The 18,510-nt window shown below is 41.3% G+C and overlaps 1 protein-coding gene across 1 annotated transcript in view; it reads left to right on the top strand.

Annotated features, from left to right (window-relative positions):
• Positions 1–4,722, top strand: part of DUSP7 (dual specificity phosphatase 7) — a 16,689-nt gene extending 11,967 nt beyond the window's left edge. Inside the window, exon 3 of the mRNA XM_042452881.1 lies at positions 2,219–4,722. Within this exon, the coding sequence (XP_042308815.1) occupies positions 2,219–2,526 (308 nt within the window). The 3' untranslated portion in view covers positions 2,527–4,722. The remainder of the gene's footprint in view (positions 1–2,218) is intronic.
• The last annotated feature ends 13,788 nt before the right edge of the window (positions 4,723–18,510 follow it).

Below are 18,510 nucleotides of genomic sequence, written 5' to 3'. Positions count from 1 at the left end.
TCTCTGACAACGCTGGCTCTTCCACTTAGTAATGCAGCTGAGCACACACACACACACACACACACACACACACACACACCCCTATGGTCGGACACGACTTGACGACGAATATCTTAACCTTTACTATTTTACATGTACATATAAAATGAAAAAGTTATAATTTAAAACTGACTGGGGCCTGTTACAGACAGCCAAAATAAAGCTGCTTCGAGTCACAGTGGAGGTATGGTGTTTCAATGATGCATGCGTCCTAAGAGTCCAGAAGTCACACCAAAGCCATGCTCCAGGCTGCAGCATGGCTTTGGTGCGACTTCTGGACTCTTAAGACGCATGCATCATTGAAACACCATACCTCCACTGTGACTCGAAGCAGCTTTATTTTGGCTGTCTGTAACAGGCCCATGTCATGTATGCTACAGTTGATAACACATTCCTACATAGGAATACGTTATCAGCCACAGATCTGTTTTATTGTGATAATAAAGTGGACCAGTGTTCAGCCCATAAAGCTTGGATACCATAAAGCTGCTAATGTTGCTTGCTTGCTTCTTTCCTTACTCTTTTTCTGTTGTAACGTGATATATTCTGAGGAAAATTACAACTGTAGATTTAAGGTTATATGAAACTCTGTTACAATAGAATGAAATCTCTCTCTCTCTCTGTGTAGATACATGTGTGTTTGTCTCAATACATATACATACACAACAGTTTTGAGGTGGAGGTTTTTTTGGTCAAAAGTATTCTGGTGTAATGTGGTATTTAGATGGTTTAGTCAAAAACATCATTTGTGTGAAAAGCACATTTTGTACTTTGAGATTTTTTTTATAACAGAAAACTATTACCTCACTCATTCACTATAAAACCAAAATACTGGACACCAGGACTTTTTGGTCACAGATTTTTTGCTTAGGAAATGACAATATTAAATGATCTTAGTCATGTGGTACTGCTTAATGACTTGTACAGTGGTGAGATCTAAAAGGTCAACTTGTCCATTCTTTATTTCCCTGTTATCAGTTACCTAGTTTATGACATCTCATTTTCTGCTCTTTAACTAACATGCTCAAGCTGTAAACTTCTCCGGGCTTAAGCATGTGTACTCTGAAGTAAATCCTATTGAAATTAATGGAATGCAATTCTGCGTCAGTGTGCTTTTAGAATTCTGACCTTTGTTATGAGACACGGCTACAGATCATAACAATGCCATCACATACATATTTACTTGGAAGGAAGTGTTCTGGAGTTTACTGGGGATTAATCCTAGAGAAATTTGTAAACTGTCTTTGGTGGGTTAACTGAATCAAGTAAATAACATAATTCGGTTACCATTGCAGTTCTTACCCTACAATATGGTGCACCCGCAGCATACGCTGGAAGCTGCACCAGAAAAAAGGCTCTCACACCCCAGAAGGAGTGATGGGGCACAGCGCGGGCACAAACCCATTACTCCTTATGGGGCTTGAGTTTACGCATTTTTCTCTTACGCGGCGGGATCCAGAATGGATCCCCCACATAAGAGAAGGGCCCACTGTACTTAGCTTCTACCATTAAGCAGCAGCCTGGCTTGTTTGGCTTTTAGGTACTTGAAGATAATTATTAATTAGACTTAGAATATGAAATTCTGTTCTGATATTTCTTTTTTAGAATCACTTAGACTTAGAGCAAATGACATTTCATCAGTACCCATCTGAACCTGATTTGACCCTTCAGAAAACTCAAAAGGTGTCCAAGTTGATAAATCATGCCTTTTGTACTGATATTTTGCCAATGCTGCCAAATTTAATTAGTTGTAGGTAGCTATCCAAATGATTCTTAATGTTACAACTCAACCCGTTCTTGTCTTACTGAAATCTTAAGATGATTCAGGGAGCTTTGGAAGCAGAAATAAAATTTTGATTCCTCGTGGAAGATAATTACTGCTTCCTCCTCCTTTCTAGTTTAGGACAATTGCTCGCATCATCTTTATAAGGCAAGACTGAATCGATTAAGGCTTGTTAATTGACTTGATTGTGCAGCACTGTCTGCCACTGTCTTTTGCAATTCTTTGAATGTGTTTGTAGAGGAAAAAGCTCACTTGATTTAGTAATACATGGAAATGTTGTAGTATTTGACCTAACTTGATAAATACAGGTGTCTATTTAGCTCTGCCTATTTAAGGAAAGATGGCTCCTTCTTTGTTCTAGAGTGCTTAACCTTTCCCTCTTCCTCCTTATTTCAGATGAGGCCCGTTCAAAAAAGTGTGGGATTCTTGTTCACTGCCTCGCTGGCATCAGCAGGTCGGTAACCGTAACTGTGGCCTATTTAATGCAGAAACTCAACTTGTCTCTTAATGATGCCTATGACTTTGTAAAGAGGAAAAAGTCCAATATCTCTCCAAACTTTAACTTCATGGGCCAACTGCTGGACTTTGAAAGGACTTTGGGACTCAACAGCCCATGCGACAACCGCTCACCCGGTGAACAGCTCTACTTCACCACTCCAACCAATCACAACTTGTTTCAGCTGAACACCTTGGAATCCACATGAAGGAGATATTCTTTGGGCAACCCCAGGTCTTGAATAGCTTCTCTTGAGCATTTCAAATCCTTAGTGGAGGAAAAAGTCTTTCCAGTCACTCTTGAAAGAACTGGTTTCTCCAAGAAGAGCTGTCTGATTGCTGCTTTACCGAAAAGGCTTATGCCATTTATTAGTATTCTGATGCTAATCAAAATGGGTTCAGAGGAGTTACCTTATCAGAGTTATTTAATGTGGGGATGGCATGGCGTTATGAACGCAACTGTTACTGGCAATAACTGCTATCCTTTCTGAGTGTGTGTAGAGACTGATGTAATACGCACACAGCACATATACACATGCGTGTATACACATGTACACACATGCCACACGCACACTTAAAAACAAACAAACCTGACTTGTGTGTATTAGCTTGATGTGGAAAGCAAATGAGACTTATGCACTTGGCAACCTTAACCAATAAGTGTTGGCCTAAGACTGTTGTTTTAAAATCGTTTACTTTTTTTTTTAAAGAGGTAAATCTTTATTCTTTCTTGAGTTCAAACTTTTTAAATATGTATGTTCCTGACTGTTTGTACAGACAAGGTTGCAAAACCAGTATTTTATTCTGTTCTTGTTTGATTTCATGTTTTTTAGATAGAGAGAGAAAACAAAATCAAATGTTTCTATTGACCAAATGCATTTTGCACACATTGTAAAGCCTTGATATATTTCTGGCATATTACTGGGTACTTGGGTGGAGAGGGGAGAGATTAAGAGACAGAAAGAAATCTGTAGCTAATGGTTGTTAGCAACTGATTGGAGTTCTCATGACATATGAGGGCTAGTTGGTGATAATGCCGCTCTCCACCTTGCCCACATTCACAATCTCTTCTGCACTGAATCAGCCAAGGTGACTAAGCGCCAATGTGCTTTTTAAAAAAATAATAAAAAAAACACCCACCTTCGCCAAAAATGAAACAACCCCAACCCACAGCCCTATCCTTCACCAGTTACCACTCTGTTTGATGTTACCTGAGATGACATCTCGCATCACCTTCATCCAGAGCTGGTAGAAGCATGTTTCAAGGCTTGGTTGCTCTGTGCAGCCTTTTATGACTGTTAACGTCACCTAGCTGGCCTGAAATCATTCCAGCTTCCAAAGCAATGAACATACTTTCAGTGATGTTGTCATTTATCTTGCACAGTTGATTCTTGTGTGTGTGTGTATTAGATGATGAAACAGCAGGGAGGGATAAAAGAGTAAAGCAGTACTGCTATTTTAAAATCTTTGAGCAGAGCAGAGACTTTGAAAATGTGTAACTAGAGGACAACTTGCATATGAATCACAAGAAGGGCATGGAATTTATGCTTTTTAGCAAAGGTGAGGAGAAACTGCTAAATTTCTTGATGCCATTGGAGCTTTTTGGTGAACTTTTTCTAAGTAACTTCTTTGCTGTGCCTTCTACAACAAGAAGACTTGTTTATATTTCTCATTAATGTATAATACTGGAAGAGGGAGAAGTGGTGCTTAATTTTGTGGTTTTTTAGGGAGGAGGGCAGAATGGACATGGAAAAAAACAACCTTTTACTGGCTGCAGTGTAGTCCCTCTTTTTTTCCTTGTCTCTTTTTCTACTTTCACTCAAAGCAACTTCTAAAAAGCCACGGAGTTCCTTCCCCCATATTCAGTTTTTATATTCCCCTACCCCGATAAATAAATCTCCATGTGGAAGAATGTTTAATGCTGTCACATCATGAAACTGTGGTGTGTGCGTGTGTAAATGTGTATTTTTTGAGGAAAAAAGAAATATTACCAGAATATTGGGATGATTTCTTTTTCATTGTTGTTGGTTTGTTTATTTTTTGTTCATTTTAAAAACGTAACAATGTTGGGGTTGTTGGGTCATCAGGACAGGAAAAAATGGAGCACTATGTGTGGATGAGCAAGCAAATGAGGAATCTCCTAACTGCATCTTACCTCAAGGAGAACTTTTTTATTTTTCAGGGATTTAGTGCATCTGTATCTTAAGCTGGTTTGTATAAAGGCTTCCTGTGCCAATGGTGGTTGTCTTAAAGATGCATCCTCTTCGTACAAATGAGTCTTTGTTAGTGAGGAACAACTTTTGCTTTCTGTGATTATGAAGGAAAAGCAAGTGACCCTGTATATCCTGAACCCAAGGTTGGGACTTTGTTTATATTGCAAATAAAAATTATTTTTTCTTTAAAAAGCATGTTTGTGGATTCTTTTAAACACACCAGATAGGTTTCCCTGATTTTTTTTAAAAAAATATTATTCTCTTTGCATTTAACATACTACTCTGACCATGACCTGTGTTTGTTAGTCAGTGTTTGTGTGGTATTTGGTTGAACACATAGTTTAATTTTGTAAAGGTTCTGTGGTAAAGGATCTGAATTAGGCTGAAGCATAAAGAACATTCTGAAAGACTTGACCTCATCTCACTGGCTGAAACATATTTCTTGCCGGAATATGTGTGTGCTACTGGCTTCTGTTTGTTGAGATCTTGGCAGCTACTTTAATGGTGGGCATGGATGTGCTATATCTGTTTAAATCAGTTTGGGAACCTCAACTGTAAGAAAGGTTCAGCTCTTAAAAATCGCAACACAAGTCAATAGGATCTTTATAGGCAGCTAGCACCTTAGCTAAGCCAGTCTTCCCAGTGCTTGATCCTTAGAGATATAGTAAGTTCCTGACAAAAATCACCATTTGGGAGAGTGACAGGTGCTTGTGAACCTTGACAGGGTTATGACTCTTGCTGCTTCGTTTGGCAGAGTGAGTATTATTTTGAATGTCACTTGAAATCAGATGTTGGAGTGGGAGGGAAGAACAGAAGTTCATGTCAAACTTGATGCTTTACTTTTCCCACCTGGCCTTAATGTGCTGACTCCTGTCATAAATGCTGTGAACACGGAACAGCTACCACTTTACATGGTAATTTACTGGTAAGCCTGACAATATGATGGCCATCTTGCCCTCCTTGGCAGTAGAACTGAACTGACTTTATTCAGGAAAGTAAAAGTGGCTATTTTCATTTTCCGAAATGGTCATAGGTTTCTGCCTGTCACACCTTACAATTTTTTCAGGTGCAAAGACTCATGGGCAACAAAGTGGAAACCAAAAGCAGCCAGGAAACAGAATTCCTCTCAAAGCCTCCAATATTTCTTAGTCCCTGTTCTATGCAAGTCCAGAGATGTTAAATTGTGCCTTCATGTTGAAGGCATTTATAGGTTCCCTTCAATCACTTCCTACACGGTCAGCGTGTAAACAAAGGGTGCATCTACACTGTAGAAACAGTGCGGTTTGACACCACTTTTAAGTCCTGTTGCTCCATCCTATGGAATCCTGGAATTTGTAGTTTCACAGGGTCTTTTGCCTGCTCTACCAAAGAGTGCTGGCGCCTCACAAAATTACAAATCTTAGATGTAGGATGGAGCCATGGCAGTTAAAGTGGTGTCAGACTGCATTATTTCTACAGTGTAAATGCATCTAAAAGAACAGATTATAAAGTAAATTGAATCCCACCTGTCTCTGTATCTTACTGAAAGATTGGGTTTGGAATTTGGTTAGCACTTTAAAACTTGCTGTAGTACATAAAGAACCATAAAAGATGGGGGAGAAATATACAGTGTCCAGACACAAGGTGTGACAATTTTTATTTCAAGTGTTTTTTGTTGTTGTTGCATGCCCTCAAGTCATTTCCAACTTAGGGTGACCCTAAGGCAAATCTATCACAGGGCTTTCTGCTATCGAGAGTGTGTGCAAGGTCAATCAGTGGGTTTCCATGGCTGAACAGGGAATTGAATCCTAGTCTCCAGAGTCATAGTCCCAAAGTTCAAACCACCATGTCATACACAAAACATCTCCAAATGTTTTTACCCTCTGTTGTATCTTTGGAGAGCCTTATTGGCTAAAAAAACTCTCAAAAAACCCTAGTGTTTTAACTCTCTTCTTTAGCTAAAAAGGCTCCCTATGGAAACCTTATACCATATATACTCAACTATATGTTAACCTCATGTATAAGTCCAGAGCAGGTTTTGGGGACAAAGTTATGGATTTTGATATGATCCATGGATAAATTGAAGGTAAAACTTATGGTAAAACAAAGGATCTAATGGATGAAGGAAAGGAAAACTGCCAAAGAACTTACAAAATACCAGCAAGCATAACTGTTTATACTAAAAGCTGGGTGGATGAGAGAGCAAAGTAGGGTCAGTGCTTCCAGGACAGATTATACTCTTGTCTTTCACCTGGGGATGGTTCCTTTTTAAATAAGAGTTAAAGTACAGTACAGTCAGCCCTCCATTTTCACAGGGGATCCATTCCAGACCTCAACTCGAGTTTTTTGGGGTCAATATTTTGACTAAAATTTCTAGACTTATACATGAGTATATACAGCAGTCTAAATGACACAACACATGAGAAAAGTGATGAATAGGGGAGAAAGCATGCTCAAGTGCCAGTTGCAGTTCTTAGACTAACCAGCTGGGATGGAAACAGTTTCAATAGCCTCGGGGATGGCTGCCACTGGGTGATAGTTGAGGGAGGACCAAACATTGTGGTTGCTCAGCAAAGGCAGTGTTGTAGCCCTGTTCTCCCCCTTTGTAGCCTGCTAGCAAGGCAGCTGCTATTAGGGGATAGTTGAGGAAGGCCCAAAGGCAACTTTTTTTTTGGCAGAATTTTACTACTTCTACCAACAACTGAAATCCAGACTGGCAAAGAGCTGACCAAAACACTTTGTCTTCACTGGGATGGTGTGCACCAGAAGTGTAAGATCAGTGATCCTATGGCGGGATACACACCGCCATATAGTATGTATAGGATACGTACTAGGGTTAGGAAGGGGCGGTGCTTCCGCACCCCCCTAACCCTAGTACGTATCCTATACGTAAAAGATGGTGGCGCACCTTCTACATGGGCGCCACCATCTTTACGTACTGGACGCACAGCGTCCAGACGTGTCGCGGCGCCTATGACGTCGCGAGTCCGCGCCAGGCGCCTCGCAACGTCATAGAGGCGCCGCAAGAGAAGCTCTGAAATGGAGCTTCTTTTTTGCTCCGCGCGGGAGTCGCGCGGTTTGGCTGCTGCGGCTCCCACACGGAGCAAATGGTGGCGGCGGGGGAGCGCCGCAAAGCGGCGGTTTGTACCCCGCCTATATGTGATCAGTGATCTAGAAGAGGATACCGTCTGACTCATCCATTTACATGCACGCCGTCACAGAAGATTCTGGTTATCTTTGATAAAGATGGTCTGGGTGCTCCTTTCTAAAGCTTTGTTGTTATAGACAGAGCAGACTTAGCTGCCATCTCTGACAGTGTCAGTTTATGGGGCTGCACCTCAGCCTCTCAGAGGAATGTAGCCCATTTAGTGCTAAGAGTAGCACTGGAGGACATAAAACTTTATCACACAGGAAAATCGGTGGTTTAAAGAGACATTTTCTGGGGATAGTTGTGCGATTGCAGCAAAGATTTTCACACACATCAGGCTTAGAGAGGACTTATCCTATAAAGAACCGGGAATGTTACAGAAACAAATCATTCATGGGATTTATTTCCACGTGAATGATTTGTTGCTGGAGCATTCCTGGTTTAAACCCCCGATTTTCCCTGTGTGATAAACTCTCTAGAAAGAATGTATTAAACCGCAAATAATCAAATCCGCAAAAGTCAAACCTGCAAAGGTGGAGGGCCAACTGTAGTAGCAATCAATATCCTCATCCCAGTTAAACCCATTCAACAAAACAAGAATTTGCAAACACAAACCTAAAAGGAAATATTTTTTGCCAGTTTCTGAAAAGCCATTGTGGGGTGCGGTGAGTAGTTCTTTTTTTAAAAAAAAAATATTTTTAATTTTTGACAGCCTGGAGGAGGCTTTCAGCACTCTGGATGATGGGTGGGTGGTAGCTTTATCTTTAGGCACATCCAACCCCTTCTATTATTGTGTTCAAGGAGTAGGAAAAGGGAGTGGGAGAAGGACAATTCTTCATTTCTATATATAAAGAAGTTTAAGTGCATACAGCGTTAATACTTGACCATTGTGTCATAGAGTGGGTGAGGTTAAAAGAGTAGTCTGCTGGGGTGTGTGTGTGTGCGTGTGTGTGTGTAAGAAATGCCATCCATGTGAGAACCTTGCTCCTGTGGGGCTTTCCCACAAAAAGATTAATGCACAGATATATTTCAAAGGATATGAATCAATGAGCAAATGTTTTCTTTGTGGCCCAAGAACTGCTTTTAATGGTTTTCTTACTAGATTACCCAGAACACTGGCTCTTGAGGAATCTGGGGAAAAGCCTGCATATTTCCTGCTGATCACACAGTTTGTTGTAGTCAGACTGCTTTCTCTCCTTGATCCAGTATTGCTCTCTTGGTTTTCTCTTAAGACATCCTTGGACATGATGCAGGTTAATAATAGCATTTAGCATCAGCTGTCTGAGGTAAGTCTCCCCCCCCCCCCAACTTTCTTCACAGTAGCCTGATTGTGGCTTTCTGTCTGCAACTATTTTTAGCCATCTAACTGGAAGACATAAGCATAAGCTTAACATTCTGTGGAGTGACTCTGTAGTGCTTAAACAGTTTGATCTGAACTGTGTCCCACGCTGACCACAGTACATCACTAGAAATGTAACAAGTTTGTTGGGTTTGAATGACCAGTCCTCTCTGGCATGATGTGGTTTATTCCACATCCTTACACCCTCCATGGTATTTTCCAGTGGGCACAGAGAACTTTTCTGGTCTTGCTGGGTGGATACAAAGATAGAGAGGTTTGTTAGCTGTGTGGTTAAATGTCTATGTAAAGAGCATTTGGGGTTTCCTTCTTACAGGGTAGAAATATGTGTCTAGGAACACTGAGAGCTAGAGAATTAAAGGCAGACAAGAGGAAAAGCTGGTAGTCGCAGGATTGGAGTAGAGATACAAAAGACTACATGTGGAAAAACTATTGGGACCGAGGGGGGGGGGGCTACCACATACTCTGTAAAGGCCTAAAGGAAAGGAGATTTATTTAAACTTCCAGAACAGATTCCATTCTACAATGTTGCAGCTGTGTGCCTTCAAGTTGTTTCTGACTTACAGCAACATTAAAGCAAACCTATCACAGGGTTTTCCTGGCAAGATTTGTTTGGGGTGTGTGTGTTGCCTTTGCCTTCTGAGGCTGAGAGAATGTGACTTGCTCAAGTTCACCTGGTGGGTTTTCCTGCCCAAGCAAGAGATTTGAACGCTAATCCCCAGAGACACATTCCAGTGCTCTAACCACTGCACCATACTGACTCTCCTTTCCAGACCAACCCCCTGCCATGCATCCCCAACAGATGGCATCCCCAACAGATGGCCATTCAGCCTCTGTTTAAAGACCTCCAAGGAAGGAGCCTGCACCACTCTCTGAGGGAGTTTGTTCCACTGTCAAACAGCCCTTACTGTCAGGAAGTTCCTCCTAATGTTGAGGTGGAATCTCTTTTCCTGTCTCTTGCATCCATTGCTCTGGGTCCTAATCTCTGGAGCAGAAGAAAACAAACTTGCTCCCTGCTCAATATGTCATCCCTTCAAATATTTAAACAAGGCTATCATATCACCTCTTAACCTTCTTTTCTCCAGGCTAAACATCCCCAGCTCCCTAAGTCGTTCTTCATAGGACATGGTTTCCAGACCCTTTACCATTTTAGTCGCTCTCCTTTGGATATGCTCCAGTTTCTCAATGTCCTTCTTTAATTGTGATGCCCAGAACTGGACACAGTATTCCAGGTGGAGCCTGACCAAAGCAAAACAGAGTGGCACTATTACTTTCCTTGATCTAGACACTATACTTTTATTGATGCAGCCTAGAATCGCACTGGCCTTTTTAGCTGCCACATTGCACTGTTGACTCATCTTCAACTTGTGGTCTACTATGACTTTTAGATCCCTTTCACATGTCATATCGTTCAGCCAGGTGCCTCCCATCCTATGTGCATTTCAATTTTTTGCCCTATGTGCAGTGCCTTACATTTCTCTGTGTTGAATTTCATTTTGTTAGTTTTGGCCCAGCTTTCTAGTTCATTCAGGTAATTTTGAATTTTGATTCTGTCCTCCTGGGTATTTGCTACGCCTCCTAATTGGTGTCATCTACAAATTTGATAAGTACTGTATGCCCCAATTCTGTCCCAAAGTCATTGATAAAGATGTTGAATAGCACTGGGCCCAGGACAGACCCCTGTGGGACCCCACTGGTCACTTCTTTCCAGTATGAAAAGGAGCCATTATTGAGCATCATTGGGTTCAGCCAGTCAACCAATTACAAATCCATTTAACAGTTGCATTGCATTGTCTAACCCATATTTTACTAGCTTGATTGCAAGAATGTCGTGTGGGACCCTGTCAAAGGCCTTACTGAAATCAAGATATGCGATATCCACAGCATTCCCTTCATCTACCAAGCTGGTAATTTTATATATTAAAAAAGAGATAAGATTTGTCTGGCATGACTTGTTTCTCTGAAACCCATGTTGACTTTTTGTGATTATGGCATTGCTTTCTAGATGTTCACAGACTCTCTGTTTAATGATCTGCTCTAGAATCTTTCCTGGTATTGATGTCAGACTAACTGGATGATAATTGTTGGGATCCTCTTTTTTTCCCTTTTTGAAGATGGGGACATTTGCCCTCCTCCAGTCTGCTGGGACTTCTCCTGTTCTCCAGGAGTTTTCAAAGATTATTGCCAATGGCACTGAGATTTCCATAATGCCGTTACCAAAAAGGCAGATTTTGAATCTGGGACAGGGCAGAGACAGCTTCTTTTCAGCCCAGACATTGAAAGAGGGCTTAGTTCATATAGTCGAACTGTCCTAGATTGGCAGAAATGTTAGTTAATCCTCTGCCATCCCACTTTCTCTTCTGCTTTTAACATGTTTTTGTTTCTCTCTTCTTCCACTGCCTTCTTTTATCCTCACCTTACTTCAGTTGCTGCAAACTGAATTCAAAATGTAAAAGTAGTCTGTACTCAATTAACTCAGCAGGAGAAAGAGCAAGGGAAGGGTCTTGCCCTTCAATGTAGGCTCAGGCAAAAGCAAACTGCTACTTCTCCTAGCTTTGGAACATACTATTTTGTGCTGTCTAACTCCACTTTGCTCTTGAGAAAGCTGAGAAATGGGTGGGGTGGAGTGGAGTGGGAACTGAGAGATGTATGGGACAAGAAAAGAGAGAAATGCACAGAAACATGAATTTAGGTGAGAAGAAAGTATTGTGGGATATGGGAAAAAAGGAAAGATTTTAACAGAGCATAAGAAAAGATGGAGCAGGGGGAGCTGGGTTCAAATTGTAACCAAAAAAGGTAGGCATTTTTGATTTGATATAACTGTTGAAGTAATTGGAGCTGTGCACAACTCCATTATGATGTCCTACCTTTCTTATGGGATTCCCAAATCAGTGCATATACAGTATAAACCAGTTCTAAACAGGGGTGCAGCAACAAGGGAGACAAAATGAAGGAATTGGCCCTTTAAATAAGCATTGATGCCCCAGTGAAATTTTCCTTCAGTCTCCAAATTCCTAGCATTTCTGACAGGGATGCATTGACAGTCATTCACATCTACAACACCTACATTTGCTGTATTCTCATTCCCTTGGGAACTTTCCCTGCCTCTTTTCTGTGGATGCCTAAACTATATTGCTAAATGCTCAACTAAAATTTTAAATTACTGCAATGCAAGGAAGTTAAGGACTGAAGGAAAATTTCATAGGGGAGAATTTCTCTATCCCTCACCCACCCCTCACTCCCCCATAGCTACACCGCTGTAAAAGGCCATCCTGGTTTCATTCTTAGTGTTGCTTCTCTTGGGCTACAAGAATCAAAGGAAATTATGGTTACAGATAAGCATGAGGCCAGCTCTTTCTTCCTTGCTCTATAAGCACCCATTCACATATTATTACATTTCTTAGTATTTAGCACAAAGTTTTGACAATGGTCCAGTTCTTTTCTCTGTGTTCTTTCCCACTAAGCCTTCTAAACTTCTAAGTATTCCTTGCCTGTGAAAACCCTATGAAATCTATGGGGTCACCATAAGTTGAGAGCTCACTTGAAGGCTCAGATACATATGCACAGCTCTGTTGAGCAGGGTGTGGAATGCATAGTATGCTCTAGTCAGTCCCATATCTCACCTCCATGCTCTTGGTGAGCTCCTAGCGCCCAGCGCAAGAGGAGGAGATGTCCCCTTGTACACTGATTCTGTGAAACAGAATCAACACTTGATTCTGTGCAAACCTGCTCTCAGTAGCTGGTTCTGGTATCTGATTTGAGGCTTTCCTGATCATGAATCAAGAAAGAAGTGACTCGCAACTATGTCCAGATGGTTGTGTTTTTTAAAAAACAAAACAACACAGATTGTATTCATAACTGTGGAGGATCATGCCGATTATGCAAATCTACCTCCAAGTTAGGTGGTCTCTGGGAATAACTATGAAAATAATGTGCAGGCTACGGCCATTATTTTATGCAATGGTCTCCTGCTTTTCATTTGTGTCCATGCAGATGTCAAGGAATTATTTTAATAAGAACTGAATGAACACGCTTTCATTGAACCAAATGTGACTTCTTCTAAGCAAAACTGCTGTAGTTGGTGTCAGTAAACCTGGAGGGAAGATGGGACTGCAAGGTCTGTAAGCAAGAAGGTCAGTTAATTGGCCTGGATGGGGTAGCTCTATTAGACTCTTGGTTTTCAATCTCTCAACAGACTTGAAGTGAATATGCATCCCCACATTCTCAACTGTAAATTTTAACAGCAAACATTCTCTGTGGAGGTGTTTATGGATTAAGCATTTGACATCCAATTTTTTTTCAGTAGCAGTCTCTATTTAGCAGTGACAGTGTCTGTTTGCAGGCGTGAACATGTAATAGCAGTTAGATTTAACAACATGGACACAGCAGCCAGTATCTGTCAGTGAACATGCAGTAGTGTTCAGCATTTGGCAGCATCTGATAAGTAGCAATCAATATCTGTCAACAGACATGGTATACAATTATCATTTGACCATATTTGACATATAAAAGTGAACGTTTGACAGTAGCCAACACGCAATGTGACATGGTGGAGGTCACTATATGATATCATCTGACAGCTGATATGCTGCTATAGTCAACATGTGATATATTAACAGTTAAACACTGACTATCAGAATGTGAACATGTCTTTCATCTTGTAATTAAAGAACATAATTAAAGAAAGTACAATGCACCTTTTTTTATGTGTAGGATCCATTCCGCCCCCCTGCGTAAAAAAAACATGCGTATACTCGAGCCCCATTGAAAGTAATGGGGCTCATGCATGGCACGGTGGTGTGGTGGCACGTGTGCCATGGGCGCACACCTCATTACTTTCAATGGGATGCACCGCCCCGCTCCTGTGTACTCCCACGCGACTTTCAGCATATGCTGAAAGCCATGTATAGTGCGTCTACGTATGATGTGGGTGCACTGTATACTTTTAACACAGACGTTAAATGTCACTTCTGAGTTTTCTATAAAAGCAGGTATGGTTTTCCTCCATCTCCCATATACTCACATTTGTAGCCTTAAAAATGTGAGACTGGGTAAACAGTTCTGCTAATCAACACTTTGTTGTATTTATAGCAGACTGGCACATGCTTAATGAAAAGTGCTGCACGTGAAGCACAAGTAAGGGATCTTAGTTACTTCAAGATCCCAATGCTGAAGCTCTCAGTTACTCCAAGGCTTCCCCCCTCTCCCACCTCTTTTGGTAGAAAGGGGCACACCATGGGCATATGGAGCTGTAGCCATAACCCATGCCTACTGTTGACAGAGTTGCCAAATAGACAGATGTGTTGGTGGCAGCCACTACTTCAAAAAAGAAGTTGCCGGGAAGTGAGATTAACACATACATTACCTGCCATTATCCAAAATGGATCTTGTTGCATCTCTCTTTCTCCTATGAGAAGATATATAATCTCCTATGGGAGGAAATAGTGATGTAGAATCGAGTTGATTGACTTGGACTCAAGTCACATCAATGACTCCACTTGCACTCCACTTCACAATAAAAAGCACACTCTCAGCTTGTGATTTGTATATTTTTAGTGACTGATTTACTGGCCTAACTTCATCCAGAAATGTTACAGAATGGAAAATAGTTTTCCTCCTTTGAACAATGTTTCCATCTCATTGTTTTTTGCCTACTGGTCGCATAATGGAAGCAATACTTTACCTTTGGCTTGACTCAGCAGCCTGTCCCCACTGCACATTGGAGGAGTCTGCTAAAGCTTTTGAAAAGCTTTAGAAGGATCCTTCCACCTCAAACCTGTTGTCTAATGTGTTTGGTGTTCCGCTCCAAGAAATGTGCCCCATGCTATGGGGGCCAATCTTGCCTGCTCCTCCTAGGAAAAGCTTTAAAAAGCTTCTCTGATGCAGTAGGCCTCAAATCCCAGCCCCAAGCCCAGAGTGCAGGAAACATTTCTCAGAGGGGAACAGCAAATGCAGAGGACTGATGTGTGGGTTGACGTCTGCTCAGTAGCCTGTTCCCGCTGCACATCAGAGGAGTCTTCTGAAGCTTTTAGAATTATCCTTTTGCCACAAGCCCTCACATTTCACCAGCATTTTTTCTGTTCAAGTTGGCTCCCAGACTTGAGACTCAACTTTAAATTTGATTTGAAAGTATCTTCTGTAGTCTTGAGACTTGAAGGTAGAGACTTAAGACTCATATGGGAGGAAGAGACTATGCATCTCTACATTGGAAGAAATACACAAAATGAATATATATATCAGATGAACCACACAAAAACGATGGGGTGGGAGCAGGGAAGAGAAAGCTCCAGTCAGCAGTGTTTCTGCCATTTACTGTGATACCTAAAAGCAGCTTTGAGGGCCTAACTGTGTTCTTATTTTGACACTAGGTTTTAGGGCAGAAAAAAGCATAGTTTTTTTGCCATTTACTCCCCCCCCCCCCTTTCTGGCAAACTATATGACAGGAAGAATTCAGTAAGCCAAACTTATTCCTAGCATCTCTGTGCTCTGTGTGTGGTGTGTGTCACTGTTTTGCTAAATTGTTAAAATATTTATATTCAGCCTTGTATCAGAAGGGCTCGTGGTGATTGGCAGTCAATAAAAGCAATTTAAAGCAATTTAAAACCATGAACACTATATCAGGAGTTCAGAACTCCACAACTGAAGTCCAGACAAGTTTCCTGAAAGACTTTGATGAAGAGACACACTTTAGCGTGGCACTAAGATGAGGTCAACATTGGCATCAATCAGTTCTCAAAGGGCAGTTGAATGGATCCCTGTGATGGAGCTGTTAAAATTATAGGAGCCTTGTCTGGGAAAAAGTGAAAACTATTTTGCAGAAGTAGATGTGCAGGAAAAAAATACTTGAGAAAATAAACTGCGAAAGTGTGATGTTTGTGTGCCTTCTTCTATGTGGATTGCACTGTCATGTACCCAAATGGCATTTTCTGAGTATATCATTTGGAACATGGGTGGCATCTTGTGCTTGAGTGAATCAGTTGTGCTGAATGAAGAAGTAGTTTAAGTTTATATAACCCATAGAGCATCCTTCTTGCAAAAGCTTCCAAACCAATGGGACTAATTTGCTGGCCTCCTTAACTGGCCTGGACTGACCCTGGCTAGCCTCTAAGAGATAATAGGATAACAGCCCAAGGTGGTTTGACTGCAAGCCAAATCCCTTGTGTCCATAAGGCCTTGCAAAAGAGCAACCAAGAATACATTCTAATCTGAAATGAAAAATCATTCTAGCCAGTGATACTTAGCTTCTGGTTTCCCAGGAGGCAACGTCTAATATCACAGTATTATCAGTCGCCATGGCATCAAGTAGGCAAATGTAATTTCATTCAGAAATCACCTTTCTTTGATTCAGAATTAATTCCTTTCTTTCATTGGAGGTAGTGTGAATTCTGCCCCACCCCAAGGGCAATGTCGTTTTCTTCTGCCGTCTAGCCTGGCTGTTTCCAAAAGGCTTGTCTCCTTCCTTCCTTGACTTTATTGTCAGTGACTCTCACGCACCTTTTCAGATGACAAGACTTTGCTTATGTTCATTCACCAAGCACCCCCAAATGACGTGGTAATCCTAGCTCCTTTCAGGATGCTGAAGGAGATGGTTGTTAGATAACTCCTGGCAGAGAACAGCTCCTAAGGAAGACAGGCTGTGTGCTACGTGAGCCTGCTGGCCGATCCTTTATTTTCCGGAAAGTCAGACTATAATCACTCCAGTTGTACCAAATGGGTGAGGCTAAACAGGAGTTGGGAGATGGTCCTGAAAAGCAGCATAACTTGTCATGCCCATGTGGGAAACGTGCATATTGCAGGAAGACCATGGCATTTATCCTGTTCTGCTTCCTCCTCTTGTCTCTTGTTTGTTCTCTGCATTGTTGTTACTCGGATAATTATTTATTATATCCCCGAAGGGCTGGCATTTTGATGGAGATAACGTGGCCTCTGATGAGCAATATTGCACGTGCTGTGAGGCATTAGGCTTTCACTGCAATTCCCAGAGGATGGTCTGGGATGTGCTGATGGGCCATACATGCCATGGGTGGATGAATTCCCTTGGATTTTAGGTTTTTACGACTGGGAACAATGTGGCACAGAGAGTCAAGCTTTTAAAAATCTCATTCCCATTTGAAAAGGAAAAGATTGAGCAAAAGACCACAAGGATACAGACTTAACAATGGATCTCTTTAGTATAATGAATGAGATATTATAGTTTAATATTGTATTAAACAGATCTGTTGCTAACCGTTAAAGGGAGCGGGGTCCACATGTATCAAGTGCTAAGCAGTTGCTACAGTATGTAATATTTTAGGGCATGCCACTGAAAGAGCACATAATCCAAGGGAGTTAGGTATAGGAGATAGACAAGGCCTTACACTGGATAGCTAATTGCAAGCAGGCACTGTGGGCAAGGCAGTTCCAACCTCACAAACCATTTCAGTGCCATCCACATAGAAAAGGACATGCCTTGTAGAGTACTTCATACCCCCCCCCCCAACTGTTCCAATTCAGCACGAATAGTCCTGACTATTTCTCTGTTGTCCCACTTTTCCAGCTGCTTTTAAAAAGTCACAGATTCTTTCTCCTCCTCCCATTTACCCCCTTTGTTCTTGGCTTATTTCAGTTGCTGCAAACCGAGTTCAATGTGCAAAAGTAGTTAGCAATAAATTAACTCAGCAAGGAAGACGAGCAGAGAGAATGGAATCTTGCTCTTCCCAGGATGTTCAGAAAGAAGCAACTACTGCAGCCTTTCCTAGTTTCTGTGTTCTTCCGGATTAATAACTTTTGCCATGTTGACCATGCCCTGATGCTGATCAGATCAGCCTCTCCAAAGCTAAATGTCCATAAAAATATTGGACTCTTCCTCCCATTCCACCCAGACTGCATAGTAGCCAGTTATTGGAATAACTTGGAATTATTCAAAGGAACTAGTCATCCACAATGAAGGTATAGTTACATTAAACTGTTGGTTAATGTACCATATATACTTGTCTGTAAGTCAAAACATTTAAGCCCAAAAATGGCCTCCAAAATCTTAGGTCGACCTATAAACAGGTCAATAAGATAATACTGCTCAGATGCTGAGACCCCAACTATACTTCTCAGAAGTGTGTACTTGGTCAAGTTACTTTGGTTTTTCTTCACTGCGCATGAGTTTGTAAAAATCAGAGCAACTTACACTGGCCATGCCTCATAAGCTGGCTGATATCAATATCATCGTCGTCATCGTCGTCGTCATCATCACCATCATTGTCACAACAAGGCAGACTTGTTAGCATTAAAAGCACAAAAATACATAAAATACACAGTTTAGAAGATCACACTCTCTCAGCTTCAGAAAAGCTGGCGGATATCAATATCATCATCACCATCATTGTCACAAAAAGGCAGACTTGTTAGCATTAAAAGCACCAAAAATACACAGAAATGCACTTTGGAAAGTCACACTGTCTCGCCTTGAGAAAGAGTGAGTGCATGCCTCAGAAGCTGACTGATATCATCATCACCACCATTG

The sequence above is a fragment of the Sceloporus undulatus genome, chromosome 2 (assembly GCF_019175285.1).
Source record: "Sceloporus undulatus isolate JIND9_A2432 ecotype Alabama chromosome 2, SceUnd_v1.1, whole genome shotgun sequence".
Classification (NCBI taxonomy): domain Eukaryota; kingdom Metazoa; phylum Chordata; class Lepidosauria; order Squamata; family Phrynosomatidae; genus Sceloporus; species Sceloporus undulatus.
This window is presented reverse-complemented; position numbering and strand designations above follow the sequence as displayed.